This window comes from Lachnellula hyalina (assembly GCF_007821495.1).
Source record: "Lachnellula hyalina strain CBS 185.66 chromosome Unknown contig00082, whole genome shotgun sequence".
Taxonomy (NCBI): Eukaryota; Fungi; Ascomycota; class Leotiomycetes; order Helotiales; family Lachnaceae; genus Lachnellula; species Lachnellula hyalina.
The window spans coordinates 74,037-91,137 of NW_022157196.1; the positions used below are offsets into that span (position 1 = coordinate 74,037).

At 48.3% G+C, this 17,101-nt stretch overlaps 4 protein-coding genes across 4 annotated transcripts; 1 reads left to right on the forward strand and 3 right to left on the reverse strand.

The window, feature by feature from the left end:
• Positions 1–1,042: 1,042 nt before the first annotated feature.
• LHYA1_G005235 (uncharacterized protein) lies at positions 1,043–3,102 on the reverse strand (the record flags this gene model as incomplete). Its single annotated transcript, XM_031150184.1, has 3 exons — positions 1,043–1,831; positions 2,062–2,493; positions 2,683–3,102. 3 exons carry the CDS (start codon positions 3,100–3,102, stop codon positions 1,043–1,045), a joined length of 1,641 nt encoding a protein of 546 aa, XP_031004697.1.
• Positions 3,103–8,216: 5,114 nt separating this feature from the next.
• YDR109C (putative sugar kinase) lies at positions 8,217–10,241 on the reverse strand (the record flags this gene model as incomplete). Its single annotated transcript, XM_031150185.1, has 4 exons — positions 8,217–9,278; positions 9,338–9,954; positions 10,008–10,114; positions 10,183–10,241. The coding sequence occupies 4 exons, from the start codon at positions 10,239–10,241 to the stop codon at positions 8,217–8,219; spliced, it is 1,845 nt and encodes a 614-aa protein (XP_031004721.1).
• Positions 10,242–11,462: 1,221 nt separating this feature from the next.
• Positions 11,463–12,730, reverse strand: RPT6 (26S proteasome regulatory subunit 8-like protein; the record flags this gene model as incomplete). Its single annotated transcript, XM_031150186.1, has 3 exons — positions 11,463–12,397; positions 12,447–12,566; positions 12,616–12,730. The coding sequence occupies 3 exons, from the start codon at positions 12,728–12,730 to the stop codon at positions 11,463–11,465; spliced, it is 1,170 nt and encodes a 389-aa protein (XP_031004698.1).
• A 739-nt stretch (positions 12,731–13,469) lies between these two features.
• VNX1 (Low affinity vacuolar monovalent cation/H(+) antiporter) lies at positions 13,470–17,087 on the forward strand (the record flags this gene model as incomplete). Its single annotated transcript, XM_031150187.1, has 4 exons — positions 13,470–13,677; positions 13,751–15,627; positions 15,681–16,610; positions 16,662–17,087. Coding segments are annotated over 4 exons (3,441 nt in total), but the record flags the coding sequence as incomplete, so codon positions are not given.
• Positions 17,088–17,101: the final 14 nt, after the last annotated feature.

Here is a 17,101-nt window from a genome sequence, read left to right on the forward strand (position 1 = left end):
CACGAGGATAAAATGAAAGCGGTGTTCGGGTCAGGAATTACAAGTGATGAGTGCATCAAGGAAGTGTGGAGTGTGGTGATAAACCTGAAAGGCCAAGTTGAGAGGGAGTTGGAGAAGCTTGGGGTGTGATCATGAGATGAGAAGTGGTGTGCGTAATGTAATACTGTATAGGCGTTCGTTCAGCAACGCCAATGTTTCAATGTGTCTTGTCTTTGCGTAATTAATCCAAATACTAATTCAATTCTCGTGGGAAAGAAAGTCTGTCTCAGTTGCTTGCTCGCCATGTCTCGTAGGTTTCCGACGAGAAGGGCTTCGTCCACTAGGAGGGAAGGAGATGTGCGTTGCACTTCGTATTTAAGTTTGTACGAGTGTTTCATTACTCGAACAACCAGATTCGTGGCCAAGGGATCTACATTTCCCAGAGCCAGAGAGCCGGGTGCGTAGAATCGTGGAACATGGACACATGCACCACAAGAACAGCAACGTCCAAAAAAAATTAAAATCATCATGCCTTATTGGTAGTACTAAGGACCTTGCCTCGAGAATACTATATTTCCGAGATAATATTGCCCAGATGTAATCACATACTCATTCATCCAGACTCTAGAGTAATTATATCTTAAATTGTATTATATTATTAAGACATTCCATTCCGGCTCAAGCATATATTAGAATGCTTTTGGTATCCTCACCCGGACCAACCAGACCAGACCAGACCAGACCAATCATAATAGTCTCTCATACCCACATCATTCAATTCGGGTTTCGAAACCCCCTTCAACATATCGTAGCTGGTAAATTTGCACCAGCCTTCATTCCACCTTGCCATTGTCCCCAACCCCGAGTCCGCATTACAGAGGAAACATGAAAAGGTCCTTCTACAATGCAAATGCATCCCTTCGCAGGCCCATGTGATGTTTTACGCTATCGTGGAAGTGGTACAATAAATCTTAGATCAAAGCCACCCAAGACCCAGTCTCCGTGATACGATAATGACAAAAGAGCCGAAACAGAAACCGGAAGGATACCCAAGAAACCTCATCTATTGCAGCCGTTTCCGCTTCCGGTCTTCTTCCCGCAAGTCGTCTTCATGCTCTTCGTCTCTCTCAGCCGTTTCTGCTGGGTTTAGAATGTGGGCCATGCTACCTCTGCGAGTAGGGGGTCCAGAATTATCTTTCAGAAGGCCCGAGGGCGTCTTATCTCGAGCTACACCCCAGGACCAGCTATTCAAGTGGTCTTGTGTGTTTCCGTTTGAGAAAGGAGGTGTGGTAGGTCGGGAAGTATCTCGGCCCTGAGATGATGCGTTGGTGAGGGAATAGGAGCTGAAACTATCGCGGATGCGTTGATCCTCGTTCATAGTAGTTGCGTTCCTCTTGGGTGATGATGGCCATTGTGAGGATGACTGACCAGATCCAAATGGGGATGTATTTGCTTGCCAGCCTTGAACGTTGCGTATGTCAGCTGAGGTGTGGCGTCGTGGAAGGTTCGTTGGGGGCGATTGGACAGCTGCAAGCGGATGTGGTGGTGGAGGCGGAGGTGGGACCTGTGACCGAAGTGAGCTTGGTGAGGATTGTGAAGTATTGGCACCAATTGAACCATATCTACGAGGTGTGATGGAAAGATGTGATGGTACTGGGGGTCGGTAGAAGTTTTGTCGGGGTGGTACGCTTAGATTTGGTGCACGGCGAGGGTCATCTTGCGGAATTTGTCTGGGAGAGACCGGCGCATTATCAAGGGAGAGATTGGAAAAGTATGGTCGACTTCCTGAAAACGGGGGCTCAGGAGGTTCCTCCATCGATCTAATGATATCTACCTGGCGTTGGATCTCTGTCTGCATGTTTGTAACTGCATCATAAATTAGCCTGAGCTTAGTCGGAACCTTGGTACCCATATTCCTTACAATTTTGATGGAGTGCTGTGTCGGGGTTAGGAACAAGTGTCTGCACAGCTCTCGACATCTCGTGATTCAGCTATTAATAGTAAGTATGGATCCAAGTATACCAAATCCAATGCAACGCTGCTCGGCTATAGCCACGCGGACAGGAAAATGCATGGTCTTACCTGAAGCGAACGAGAGAGTGCGTCCATGACGATCTGGTTCCGAACATGCATAAATTGGGAATTGTCTTCACTCCTCTGGAGCCGAGCATGCATGTCGTACAGAGTATGCTCAAGATTAGTCAGTCTTGACTCTGTTGAATCTTGCATTGGGTGCATTGGCTCTGCTGGAGTGCCAGGTTGAGAGATGGGCGGCTTTGGCGCCGAATATGAGTCCCGATGAACAAGAGCATGCCGAGATGCTCGACGCTTGATCTCCCTCAGACCAACGAGGTCTCCTCTCTTGAAATTGCCATTGCCATGCTTGAATTCCCACAGAGGAGACTCGGGAGAGCCAGTGTGGAAAACATCACTGACTGGCCAGGTATTAGCGAGGACTCTTCCATGTGACCAAAGCTGGTGATACAAACCCTTGTGGAATCCATACATGTTCAGCTGTCGTACGAATGATGAAATATTCGTGTGCTTGAAATATTGGCTGTGATGTGTGAGCGAGGCTATCGGGATTGAGGCACCCGACTTACGCAAGAACTTTTGAGAAATCATTAGATGGGGACATGACGAAGCTCTCGGCCGAATTCGACCAAGATATTAGATGTTGTATGCTTTGGTCTTCTAACATACTATTAGTGCATTAGCAAGTAGAGCCGCAGACAGGGCCCAGGTTGTAACATACTTGTACAGCTTATGTATAAAAGCAGTCTGTACTACTTTTGGCTGTTGCCCACCTCCAGCTGCCGCTGCAGCAGCAGCAGCGTTTGGCCCTGCCAGACTGCCAGTATTTGGTTGATCACCCATACCCATGCCCATGCCCATGCCCATCTGTTGATCGTGTACGCCGTTTGTCTCGTTGTCCGGGCTTGTTCGTGATGGGGGAGCCATCATGGACGAGGTAGTAGGAGTCACCTCCATTGGATCTCCAAGAGATGGCGCAGATGTCTGTAGAATGGGCTGAATTATAGGCACAGTCCGAGCTGTTGTCTGAGCTGGATTGCGTTCGTTCAAGAAGAGGCCCCGTTGCGCTCGCTGATCCGTTGGATCCATCTTCCCGTCACCTGTAAACTGATTAGCACTTCTGGGCACAATCGCATCGTCTAGCTGCGAGGGGTAGGCGCGCAATGATCGCTACATTGGTAAGGAGGAACACACCTCATTTCAGGCAGGCAGATGGCTATTTTCGGGACTGGACTGCGATTTCCGATGATGGTTGAAGCTCTTCTTTGTCCAATGCCACTGTTCATGCACGAGGCCGTGTTCCCCTCAGCCTCGCTACCGAGCGATTATCTGAGATTGGGCAATTGGATAGATAGGAGAAGGGGTATATGCAGCGGCGATTGCTGCTCGATGGCACCTAGGAATTGGCGCAGGCAGAGTATTCTGGATGTTTTTAAGTATTGTAGAGCAGTAGTCGGATTAGATCTGATATTGATCTTGATGTAATAGGTTATAGCTGTACAGTAGTTAAGGCCGTGCGACGACACGTCTGGACCCCAAGCGTGAAGGAGTGGAGTGGCCGAGCTTGTTGAAGGTTCGTCTCAAATTAGTGCAATGATAGGGCACAATAGGTGCTATTTAATATCCCGAGGTACTACTACCTACTCAGGTACCTAGGTAGGGCTCAGTAGGCCAATACTGGGCATGCAGTGCAATATTAGTATTAGTTCTGGGGTGGTATTCGTTCCTCAAGCGGGCAGGTATTGAGCTGATCAGGGGGGTCATTGGGGGTTTAGGGGCCGAAGAGTTAGAATAGAGAACATGGAGGCCAGCTCAAGGCCAGCTTTTGATACATGATTGGCAAGAGTAACAGTGCTTCCACCATTTCCAGCTTGCTCCAATCCTGCAGTTTCCAGCTTCCAGCTCCTCCTTCTCTAGGCTGCATTCCGCGAAATAAAAATAACTTCCGACGGGATGAGATGGGATAGGAGAGGATAGGATAGGGGCACTGAACATTGAACAGCATCCATGTGCACTACCTGTACGGTGCTAGACCTAGCATAGCTCTCATTCTGGATCGGAGGGAATGTAGCCACAGAATAATAGCAACCTGCAGATACCATTCTAGAAGAAGTCTAAAGGGGAGGGCTTCCAGAGGAGTTTTAGAGCAAGAGCTCAGCTGGTAGAAGGGGATGATATCGACACCGGGCTGTCTTTCACCCAATGCAGGTGCAACGGGGGTGTTCTCACACATAGCGAGATCCGGGGAGCCTCGAGCTTGCAAGTAAGAAGTAAGATAGGATAGCTCGGATGACGGACTATCGTATCAGCTAGTCTCGGAAGTTATGCAGATTAGTGAGTGCTCCGCGTTATTTTTCTTCTTCTGTTGAAATTGTCACCACACCATTACTTTGCGAGGACTGTTTCCCCATGTTTCAGCCCCTATGCAGAAGGATTCGTGCCTTGGATTCTAGGGCAGCAGAAAAGCAAGTATATTCCGGAGTCATGCATGCATGCAAGCGTACTGTACTTTAAAGGGTTCCAGAAGCTGAAGAAGATGGGAGGTACTCGTATTTACATGTGAATAGAACGAACGGGTGGGGTAGTTGCATCTTGAACTCGCAACCTCGCACTCGAATTCTTGACATCGGACTTGAGGCTAATAACTCCAACCCAACCGACTGTTTGGATTAGAAGCGTGACTGCAGAAGGAAGGAACGAAATAAATCTTGGAGCTGCTCAGACAAAATTTGTCCCAAAAGAGAAGGGACTATCACGAGTCAAGGTCGCCATCAACTTGAAGGTAGGTGGGTAGGTCTTACTACCCACCTGTACAGTATCAAAAATCCAACAAATCCGCACGTACAGTAGCAACACTAGCCCATCAGATCAATTCCCTGCTATCGACTGCAGCTATCTCGACCCATCCCATCCTATTCCATCTATCTGCGTTGCTGCGGGCTGATCAACTTCCCACAACACGTGAAGAGACGACGCAACATGTCCTTGAGACAGCATCTCGAGTCGCTCCGCTTGGAAGATGGTCGCCCTGATGTCCAGGCACGGAAAGCAGAGTGAGTCTTCCCAAAAGATCCGATGGGCCATGGTTTGGAAACAGGAGTGGTGAATGTTGAGGCATGATATCTCCATGTGGCATTTGAGTGGAAAGCACAACTTGATTGGATCGAATACCGCTTAAGGAGCTCTTCGTTCTACAGCCTATGAGTTTGCTTGAATTCTCTATAGCGAATACCTTGCCATCTTATCCTTAGTAGCGAGATCTCTCTACTCTCCATATCTTGGGTCAAGTTGATATGGTAGCCATATTTCCTAAGTTCCTTATTCCTCGGCTCTACCTTTTGCCTGTGTGGTTTCTGATTCAAATTCCCAAATATATGCTCTGGGACTTCAGAACTAATTATCAAGCTGTAGATTGAAATCTCTCTTCCAAACGCTGACGGACAGCGAAACCCGGCACTTTCGTTCCCAGCTGAATGCCAAAAAATTTCAAAAAGACATATGCGGAAGCCTACCACTGGAACTTCTGCTTCATGTTTCTCAATCCCTTGAGCTCGAAGATCTTAAAAGGGTACTTTCGGTCTCCCGTAGGTGGAACGAAGTATTTTCAAGCCCAGAGTTCCACCTTGGTATCGTCAAGCTACACTTCCCATCCGTATGGGAGACAAGTTATAAAGGCTTAAATACCAAGCAGCAAAGGGCCCGCAAGCAGGCTCTGCACGAGTGGTTACCAGGTGCGGCTATGAGGCGAATCAGAAGCACGCATGGTTGTTACTATTCCACGTCAACATACCACTATTCCTGGGATGGCCAAGATGTCCCGCTTCATGAGCGCTCTGAAAAGCCGCAATACTGTAATGGGAGAATAGCCTACACCGTGAAAGATGGTATAATTGTGGTTAGAAATCTTCGCACGGGGTTCTCAAGGGTCTTCACAGACGAGAATCGTGTTCCACTTCCGATATACCTGCTGGCTGATCAATTCATCTTAGCCCACATAGCAAGACCGTGAGTAATGTTGCTTGTTTCTATCCTTTGACCAATTGTTGGTCCTTTTCTGGAACGCATGCTCGAGGTGGAATGGAAATCGGACTGTGCTGACTTTGGTAGGGCCATCCTGTTAGCTTGGCCTCTTGATGCTCATGGAGGTAGCGAACCGTACAGGATTCGATTACCAAATTCCATCCGACATATGTCAGCCTATCGGAGGCAGGTCGGAATCATTACCATATCAAATGAAGTTCTGATTTGGCAAATTGGGGGAGGACTCCAGTCGGTTGTCGTTTCAAACGCGTCAGCAGACTTCACAGAGCTCACCAACTCAGGGGCAAAACCTCTCGCAGTGGGGTTCCATCCGGACGATGAGCGATATCATTTCGTTGTATACACGGCATTGAATGCAGTGCCGCCTACCATTGTGGTGCAGCAATGTAGAGAGGGCACCTCAGATGCATTTCATACTTTTCACTTGGTTTCTTCCCAGCTAGACGTCGACCTTCGACCCCGCTTTGTTAGCCTAGAAGACGGACACATTGGGATTGTAGTGACCGATGAGGTCTTCTACGAGCAAGAAACAAGGGAAAATTCTATTACATCTCTTCCCTCTCCTCATCCATGCAAGCACCAACGGAACAATCCCAGCGAAGGAGACAATAATAAGCCAAAGCTTCTACTGGTGGTAAAATTCGATATGCGTAGGAATGCCTTCAGCACCGGATCCTATCATCTCTCAAAAGATCTCCAGAAGTGCCTGTCGATAGCATTACACGATTGGTTTGGTCTCAATCAACTCCATATCTGGCGCGATCAAACTTTAGTTCCCGTGTACAAAATCGATTTTTCAACTGCAAATTCAGGGCGACAATCGGACCAGATTCTCGCCATAGGCATGAAAAAGTGCTCCGAGATACAAACGCCTAGCCCCATACCGGTTCATGGGAGACTGGGGCCCGAATGCACCCATATATCCCAGACTTGGAATGACTGCTGGCTCGCGGAGTGTGGCGCGGCATTTTGCTGGATGAGAGATATGCGGTCTACTAAAGATGATTCAGAAATCCTCAATACACATCTCAATCAACCCCTCCAGCCGTTTTCGCACCCGAAGAGGCGAATTATGAAAGGCGATGACGATTTCGTGGTTCTATTTAGTGGCGGTGGGTATACCGTTTGGAGCTTTGACAAGGACGTGAGCCTCCCAATCACTTCTTCCCTACTTGGATGCAGCCCTGCAAGGGTTCCAGATATCACTGCCTCCTTTGAACCCCGTCGACCAAGGATAGATGGCAGATGAAGTGGCAATTAAGATGAAATAAAATTCCATCACAAAGGCGTGATTATCAAGCTCCTAAGTTGAGTTCCTAAAGCATTCCGATGCCAGGCTTCTCAGTTGTGTAAAGTAATATAAGATATTGACATCTCTAGTGGTCTGTAGCTATTAGTGTGCCCGGGAATTCATTACTAAAAGGGTGACATTCATGATCCTACAGCGTGTATATGATGCGAGTGTTTATAAGAATGGTAAATGACTAATACCGCACCCAAATTCTTGTTTATGACAAAGACCGCACTCTCCACTAAAAAGTATATCCTCAGCTCTAGATCTAAGGTTATATTTTGGAGATTTAAACCCATATATATGCGGTAAAATTAATACACCTCAAATCAAACTTTGTAAGTACAACTATAATATAAGACCCTGAACTTTAATTATATTTCTATTCCAACCATTCTATGCTAGCGCCATACCTCCTTAGTAATATGCATTGCATGACCGCTATAGATATCGATGATGACAAGCACCCTTCTAGTGATAATAAGCAACCTCCTAACAAATCTCCTGCTGTCAAATCTCCTATTTCTGTAAATGAGATCTCTGCAATTATTGCTATTGAAGTATTGCGTTCTAGCATAGAAATTTCTCCAAGCGGCGCGTGTCTTTTTTTTTTTTTTTTTGGCGCGTGTCGCTATATATACGAATTTGGACACCTTCTGGTGGAGAGTGCGGTCTCAATTATAAACAAGTTATGGGTGCGGTTTGAGTCATTTGCTGTTAAAAGATCACGAGCACCAGAATGGTAAATTAGCGAGTCCCAAGTCCCAAAGAGAGAAGATCATCTATTCTATAGCTTTTGTCGTACCGGTGATTCATGCTCATCATGTACGTTTTATGAGAGTCATGTAAGGATTTTAATCCATCACTTCATTTACTCCTCCGGGCCCCATCCCTCAATAGTTTCATTCACGCTCTTCCTGTAAGCCTGCTGCGTTCGGCATTGATCTAAGAACACCTTGTACTTGATATCAAGCAGCTTCTTCTCATTTGCATTCTTGCCTGGCTTGGTAACCTTGCCCGGCTTGCTCATACGGTCCATAATGCTCCACAGCTCCTCCGTCTTGCCCTCCCTGTCTGCACTTGCGGCCTTGGCGCCCAGCATGGCTGCTCCGTGAACAACGGCTGCGTGCACGTATCGTGGGATGACGACGGGCATGGCACAGGTAGTCGCCATTAGCTCCATGAGGATCTTATTCTGGCATTGAGAGCCGGACATGAAGATGCTGGTGATGCTGTGGCCGGATTCGTTCATCGTTTCGATGATTTGGCGGGTTTGCATGGCGATGAACTCCATGGTTGCGTAGTAGTAGATGGCTAGGCCGTCCATGCTCCGGTCATTGGTAAGACCAATTACTGAACCAGTCATAGTAGGATCCGCGATTGGAGAGCGGTTGCCCCAGAGGTCACCGTAGAAGAAGAAGTGACGGCCTAGGTAGGAGATGGTGGGTGCGTTGATCTTCTCCTTCAATTCGTCCAGGTGGGAGTTGAGGTAGTCGTAAATGCTAGTGTTGAAGGATTCGGCCATTGACATGGTTTCGTTATAGGCAGGGTGAGTCTCAAGAACATGCTTGAGAAGCTCTCCAGTAGCGGACTGTCCACCTTCTGCCATCCAGAAGTTTGGTAGAAGCACATCTCTGTAGGGTCCCCAAACACCGTCGACGAAGACGGGCTCCTTGGACATAGCCAAATGGCAAGTTGAGGTTCCGGCAACAGCAGCCAGTCGGCTGAATGCTTGGGAAATGTCATTCTTGGGATGGCCGGCATCGAGTTGTTCAGCACCCAAGTGGACCTTCGCACCAACAGTACCAACCCATCCTGCGTAGGCATCGATGACTCCGCTACCTACCGCAATTCCAGCAGGGAGACCAAGCTGACTGGCTGCCTTTTCACTAAGAGTGCCGACTAGTTCTCCTGCACTGAAATATTTTCCGTTCTATGAAGACGTTAGAAAAAAGGTCAAACTGAAAAACACATAGTGATGAAAAGGCTTACTACTCCGTCCACTCCACCCATCCGAAGGAAATTGTCCTTTGTAAGATCCTCCAATCCAATTGCATCGTAGAAGTCTTCCTGCCATCCCTTGACGCTTCCATCAACACCAACAGGGACAAAACCTTGCTTGCAGACTGTGCTGCAGAAGCTCCTGTTCTCGTTTCCCGTAGCCAAATGGGTCAGAGCATCTGCAAGATCGTAAAACTTGCAGCGCTCGAATTGCTCAGGCGTCATGTTGTTCTTCAGCCAGAGTACCTTGGGTATCTCCATCTCAATGCTCATCTTGCCTCCGACGTAGCGTAGAAGGTTGTGTTCCGTCGCATTAATCTTGGCCGTTTCCTCGACTGGTCTGTGGTCAAGCCATAAAATGACATTGCGATCGTTTCCATCATTTTTGAAGTCCGGGCCAGTGACAGTCTGCGGCTCATCGGTATCATGGGTGAAGACTGCGAGAGAGCAGGTGGCATCGAAGCCTATACCTCGAACAGTGGTCGGATCAATGTTGTGCTGGTCCAGAGCTCTGTGTACACACTGGCAGATGCATCTCCAGATATCGGTCGTAGATTGCTCATAGTATCCTTGCTCGGGCTGCCAAAGTCCAATGTTCTCTGTTGCAACTGTTTCGAAGTCAATTGGGATTTCAAAAAAGATGGTTGCTCCGGGGACTTACGTGCTTTGATATCTCCAGAGCCGTCGATGATACAAGCTCTAGCACTGCCGGTTCCAACATCGATACCGATGTAGTGGTCAATGTGCGGATTCAGATCATTGTGAGGGCTATCCATTGTCAGCTAACTTTGAACTCTCGAGGGTATAGGTATGGATGGGTCGAGGATTGAACGCACTCCATAGAAGCTTGCCGAGATGGCTTGCGGAAGTTCTGGCGGAAGGGGAGTTGAGACATGGTGTAACGTTGTGACGAAGAGGCTTTTCTTGTTCTGTTGCTCCGACTTAGTAGGGAAACCAGGTACAGTACGGGAGAATCTCTTGGACTTGGAGTGGTGTTTGTCACATGCGGGGTAGTTTGTGATAGACACAGAAAGGGGACCACTTAGAATGTGCTTGGTGGAGTAGAGTGGTACGTTCAAAGTTGACGATAATGAGTCCAATACCGCCTTTTCTGTGTATTGCGAGGGTACAAGTAGGTGGTGCACACAACGAGGGGCAGAGAGAGATAGAGCTTGAGAATGAGAGCTGCTTGCTTACGGCACAGGGGAAGGGAAACCCGGAGCTTTGCTACACAATTCGACGACAGGAAGTGAAGATCAAAAGGCGATGGCGATGTTGATGTGTCAAAAATTGTGGTGGATTGAAAAGTGAGATGTCACAGTACTGGAGTAGAAAAGAAAGCAGGGCAACATGAAGGATTTAAGATCAACCTTTCGTTAAATCCCCCCGCCTACCTACCCTACCTTACCCTACCCTACACCAACACCGACCCCCAAATCCCCCCACACCGTCATGCCCCCGTTTTTCTTCTCCAGTTTTCGACAAATGAAATCCAGTCTATCCAAAACTATCTCTAATCCGGCCTCTTTACATCTGCACGGAGGCGTGCGTGCATCAATATTGCATTTGTGAACTACACCGCCTGCAAACTTGCCCAAATCCCTTTCTCAGGATAAGAGAATCATGCAGAGAGGTAAAAGTCTCACGATACCCACTGGCAAGGTGCGCTAGCAGTTCAGTGGGGAAATCGTGTGGCCCCAGGAACTTTCTTTTGGCTGGCCCGGCGTCTTCCATTGTATAAGCTAGCGTAAAGCTTTGCTGGCAGTCAATTATTAATAACGTGAGCTAAATACAATGCTTTTCACAGTATCTCAACCTCAACATACTAGAGCACAGGTAGTAGGTACTGTAGGTGTGCAATTTATCTTCTATGCCTTATATGCCTTAGATATATTTCACGGTAGGCTGCTAGCGCACCTTGTACTTTGATAGTTTCTACGGTTTCTTGCAGCACTGGAAGACTATCAGAGAAAAGGCGGGGAACCTTTGAAGGCTCGTTTCAGATTTCGGGAGCGTTGCAAGGTCATAAAATTACCATGTCCATTTTGACCCAGGCCTTTGGCTGTTGTACATCTTGAATAATCCCTCTTCCCCACTTCCCATCTACTTCCATAACCTATTTAAACAACTTCCCCAGACTTACTTCCTTGTCATCGTGCTTGTTTAATACCTTTGCTGTTGCGAGCTCAAAGTCGCTGTTTGTAACATGGATTCTGCGTTCCCTCAGTGCGTACATGCCAGCTTCCGTGCATACACCCTTTAATTCTGCTCCAGAGCACCCGTTCATCTTCTCGGCGATCTTAGTCAAATTGATTCCTCGAGTCAAGTTCATGCTCCTGCTGTGGATTCGGAGAATATCTGCTCTAGCTTCAACAGTTGGTGGTGGGAACTCAATCTTTCGGTCGATACGTCCAGGCCGTAGTAGTGCAGGATCTAATATGTCCAGACGGTTCGTAGCCATGATGACTTTGATATTCTTCGTAGGTTCAAAACCGTCAAGTTGGTTTAGTAATTCCAGCATGGTTCTCTGCACCTCGGAATCGCCACCAGATGATCCTTCTACACGAGATGATCCAATAGAATCGATTTCATCCATGAAGATGATGGATGGGGCGTGCTCTCGCGCCATAACGAACAGCTCCCGAACCATTCTTGAACCCTCTCCAATGTACTTCTGCACCAACTCCGAGCCCGAGACTCTGATAAACTTGCAGTCTGTGTGATGTGCTACAGCTCTTGCCAATAATGTCTTTCCTGTTCCGGGAGGACCGTAGAGAAGAACACCCTTTGGTTGTGATATGCCGAGAGATTCGAAGAGCTCGGGATGTTTGAGACCTAGTTCAATGACCTCCTTGATCTCCTTGATCTGTTGGTCCAGACCACCAATCATATCATATGTGCTGTCCGGTACCTTCTCCACCATCATTAGGGAAACCAGGGGATCGACGGAGGATGGGAGCATCTTTTCGAGTTTGTAGGAATCGGAGAGGAGGGTGACTCGCTTTCCAACGGCGAGCTTTGTGATGTCGACGTTATCGGAAATATCCACGACTTGATAGAAGTCAGCTCTGAATAGCAATAAAACACTTATTCTTCATACCATATTTGCCCTCTGGGTGAACCTTGACTAGAACCTTCTTCGTGCCCATGACCTTTACAACCTCGCCGACATACGATCCAGGCTGCTGTAATAAACCCAGCTCTTCTCTAAGAAGTCGTACTACGAGAAGTTAGCAGTATGCAGATGAAAGAGCGACAGGTATCATCACCTCTAGAGTTGTAGTCGTTTCTTTGGGCTTCCAGTCTCCGGAGAACAGCTTGGCCCTGGATGATCTCGAGCTTCATGCCCTCGATCTTGTTGTGGAAGAAAGTGTCGAGCGCCATGGTGGGGGATGTGTATGGCACGATAGATGGGTTGCGCGGAGGAGGGGTGGACTGTGGAAGATGGTAGTGGTGGAGTTGTGGTGTTTTGAGACGTTTGATATATTGGCGCTGCTGGCTGTAGGTAAGGTAGCTCTGAAAGGCAACCTTAGAAACGCGTTGATCTAGAAAGGCGCCAAGTCCAAAGCGGGAAAGCGCGGCCGAATAGATAATGCGTGCCGAAAGATACAGTACAGTACGGATCCCTCACCTCAGCCAGCCAGCCCTTGTTTCCGGGGTACGTGCACATACATGCCATGCCTGTGAATGACCTCGCCTCGTGGACTCTGATCGACGCGCTTTGCTGTGCTGCGTTGGGTTGGTTCCAAGTAGTGAATGTAAGGTAAGGTGAAGGATCGGATCCCTCCATGAATCCCACCACCTCCATACAACATCATCTTCAACATCAACATTCGAGTAAGCACTTTGTTCTGTCGTGTGTTCACCTACTCCCACTCCAACGTCAAGTTACCTTACGCATCACCGTCTCTACTTCTGCGAATGCCTTCTGCAAGCTTCCTGTCCTTTCATCCCTCTGTGCATGAGCACCACCAAAACCATCAACACGGACGGCACCATAGTACAAATTAGTAGATATCGTACTGCTCCAACAGGCCTACACCTCCACGGCATTTGATCCCTTGCACCGATGCGATTTTCCCTATCGTGGGTCACGACATATACGGATTTGCAAATTTAAAGCGTCATGTCTTCAGACTCAGGAAGCACCACAGGCTCTGCGAGGGAAGCACGGGAGGGCCCGCCTCAAGTGTCTGTTCCTACATCTCCCACAGACACCCGGCAGCATCCACTGGCCACAGTAGAATCGATCTCACAAAAAGATTACGGGCTTTCAGAGAGTTTCCAATCTACTGATACTGTTCGGCGCAGACCGGAGCCCATGTCATATGGTATGCAGCTATTCCAAGCTCCTATATTGGCAATCTATTGTTTGTATCTAGCAACACTAACCTCTCTGTGTAGGATCCATCCAGCCACAATCAGCTTCCCAGAATCAGCCCGAGCATAGAACTAGCGAATCCTCACAGGGCGCCCATAGCCAGAGCATGGAATCATCTCGGTCGACACTGCAACCTATCCCATCCCCCATACTTGGCCCAGAACGTGGACGTGGGGGCCAGAAACCAAAGAAGCCTGGAATGGCTCGTCGAGCTTCATCTAATGTACAAGCACCCCATCGTGGGCAAGAGTTCTCTGTGGACGATGATGTGGCCGAGGTGGAAGGTGCTCTAGCTCGGCAAAGTGCTACATCTGGATTTGGATCAGTGAGAAATCAGCCCTCGACCCTCAGGCGCCGTCCAACTCAGCAGCCAGCCCTGCCACGTGTAGATTCGTCGCCTGAGGAGGAAGCTAGCTCGGAAGCCCAATCTGAGATGGCTGGTGTAGTGGCTGATGAACAAGATACACCAGAAGTCACTGAAGAAGTTCAGGAAGTAGAAGATGAAACTCCAGATGACGAGGATGATGATGGTTTGAGTGATGCCGAGAGCTTCACTCTAAAGGACCGCCAGGAAGCAATCAACGAAACGCATCCATTCGGTATCCGTATTTGGAAGCCGGCTCTTTACAAAAAGGACCGATCCGTCCAGAAGACTGCAGAAGGTGACATCCATTCATCACCCGGTGGTAGAGTGCATACTTGGTTACTTTTTTTTAACATCGTGTGGACCATCTGCTTCGGCTGGTGGCTCGGACTTGTAGCTTTAGCCGGTGCTGTTGTATGCTTTATATTTGGGGCTGCACCTAGCGCTGTCGAATATGGCCAAGTCCTTTGGGGTCTCGCAGGTTACCTCTTCTATCCTTTCGGACAGTTCGTTCGACTGGAGCAAGATGAAGCATATGCGCATGAAGATGAAGGTGAAGGACGTAGTATCACGGAATATGAGCAATGGCAGAGTGGTGATATTGAAGACGGCCGCCTCTTCTTCGGTCCACATGGGAATCGTTCAATTGTTGGGCGATCAAGACGGAGTATTGACTCTTTTGCTAGTGAGACCGACAGCCTTCTTGGTCGCACTATGCGTGGGGCACAGCGCGAAAGTTCCGAACGCCCCTTCAAGAGAAGACTCTTCGGCCGTGGTCAATGGAACACTGGCCGCGTTATATTCTTTCTCTTCTTCTATGGGCTGATCACTCCGCTCTTGTTCATTGTCTCCGGCGTATGTTGGTTCCTAGTCTTCTGGATACCCATGGGCAAAGTCACCATGCTTTTGTTCTATCACCTGCGAAGACATCCATTAGCGTTGTCATTCGAATCCGATACCGATTACTCCAGAGGCGCCAACATTCCTAATTCGTCCATCTTGCTTTGCACTTACCGTGCAGTAGGCCTTAAATACTGGAAGTACACGATTGATGGCACCAACATATTTCTCATCAACTTGATGGCCGTTGTGCTGTTTGTCATCTTAGATTATTGGGTGCTGGTTGAAGCCCTAGACATGGAACTCGCTATTACCCATCCAGCATTCTTGTTTGTGATGGCCCTATTCTCAATTATCCCACTTGCCTACTTTATTGGCCAAGCTGTGGCGTCAATTTCAGCGCAATCGTCCATGGGCTTGGGCGCAGCTATCAATGCCTTCTTTTCAACATTGGTCGAAGTATTTTTGTACTGTGTCGCTCTGAATCAAGGGAAAGGGCAACTTGTTGAAGGGAGTATTATCGGTAGCATTTTTGCTGGTATACTCTTCCTGCCCGGTCTTTCGATGTGCTTCGGGGCTATAAAGCGGAAGACACAGAGATTCAACGTTAAATCAGCAGGTGTAACATCCACCATGCTACTTTTTGCAGTCATTGCAGCGTTTGGACCAACACTGTTTTATCAAATCTATGGCACCGTGAGTCAATCCAGTACCCCCTTGTTTGTGGCCATTACTGATAAACCCCTTAGCACGAGCTTAACTGCTTAAGTTGCGTTGATACTCATGATGCCGATCCCAGTCGTGACTGTCAACGCTGCTACTTCTCTCAGGTTCCAGCTCTAAACGATCGATTCTATCTTGAGGCAGTCCGCCCATACTGCTGGTTTGCCGCTGTTCTGCTCTTCTTCTCATACGTGATTGGTCTCTGGTTCACCCTGCGGACGCATGCCGCAGTTATTTGGAATAACGAGGTCGACGAGAAACGTCACCAGGACACTCATAACCAGTCTGCTTCTCAACAACTACTCAGTGGTACTCCGCATGGCCGACTGCAGAGAAACGCTAGTACACTGAACAGCACCAGCGAAGCAGCCCACGGCGCAGAAATTCGCGAATCTCAGCTTTACAAGCGGATTCTTGGACAGTCTCTGAAGCACGCTGGCCTGAGCCCGATAGAAGATGCGAGCAAGGATAACGCAGCGGAGTCTCAAGGACCCAATGGCTCAGCTCAAACACCTCACATCCCACCTCCCAAAACCAGCAGCGCCAGTGCGAGATCTGTGCAAATACCGGGTCTTTCCGAGGCAGAAAATACCAGTCTCATCAGGGAGGTTGCGGAGATGGCTGCAACGGCTGCGACTATTGCTGCTCGTGATGCAACCCGAGGCCCTCGAAAAAGCTCTGTTGCTACTCATAAACCACCTAGAGCCAGTGCCATCCAAGAGCCTGATGAGCTGGTTGTTGCAGAAGCCCACGGAGCTGCTGGTGGAGGGCATGATGCTCCCAACTGGAGCAGGATGAAGAGTTCCGTTGTTCTCTGTGGCGCCACCATTCTGTATGCTATGATCGCTGAGATCCTGGTCAACACTGTTGATGTTGTCCTAAAGAACGTGGCGATCGATGAGAAATTCCTTGGAATCACATTATTTGCGCTGGTTCCAAACACTACTGAATTCCTGGTAAGTTTCCAAACAGGCATCATCTACTACTTACGAGCTAACATGTCATAGAATGCTATTTCTTTCGCCATGAACGGTAACATTGCATTGTCAATGGAAATTGGATCTGCGTACGCTCTGCAAGTCTGTCTACTTCAAATTCCTGCTCTGGTCCTATTCAGTGCTATTACTGGACAGTGGCTTGAAGGGCCTGAGGTGGCCGACCGAACCTTCAGCCTTATCTTTCCTCAGTGGGATATGGTCACAGTGATTTTATGTGTGTTTTTGCTTAGCTATATGTATGGCGAAGGAAAGAGCAACTATTTCAAGGGCTCCATTCTCCTTCTGAGTTACTTGGTCGTCATTGTAGGGTTCTATCTCTCTGGGATGACTGACCTCGAGTCAATGGGAATGAGCCGGTTCGATATCATGGAAGCTGGTGGTAGCAGCTACAAGACCATTGGCAGGAAAAGGTCGGGTATCGCCTTTCATCAATAAGCCCGCATCACATT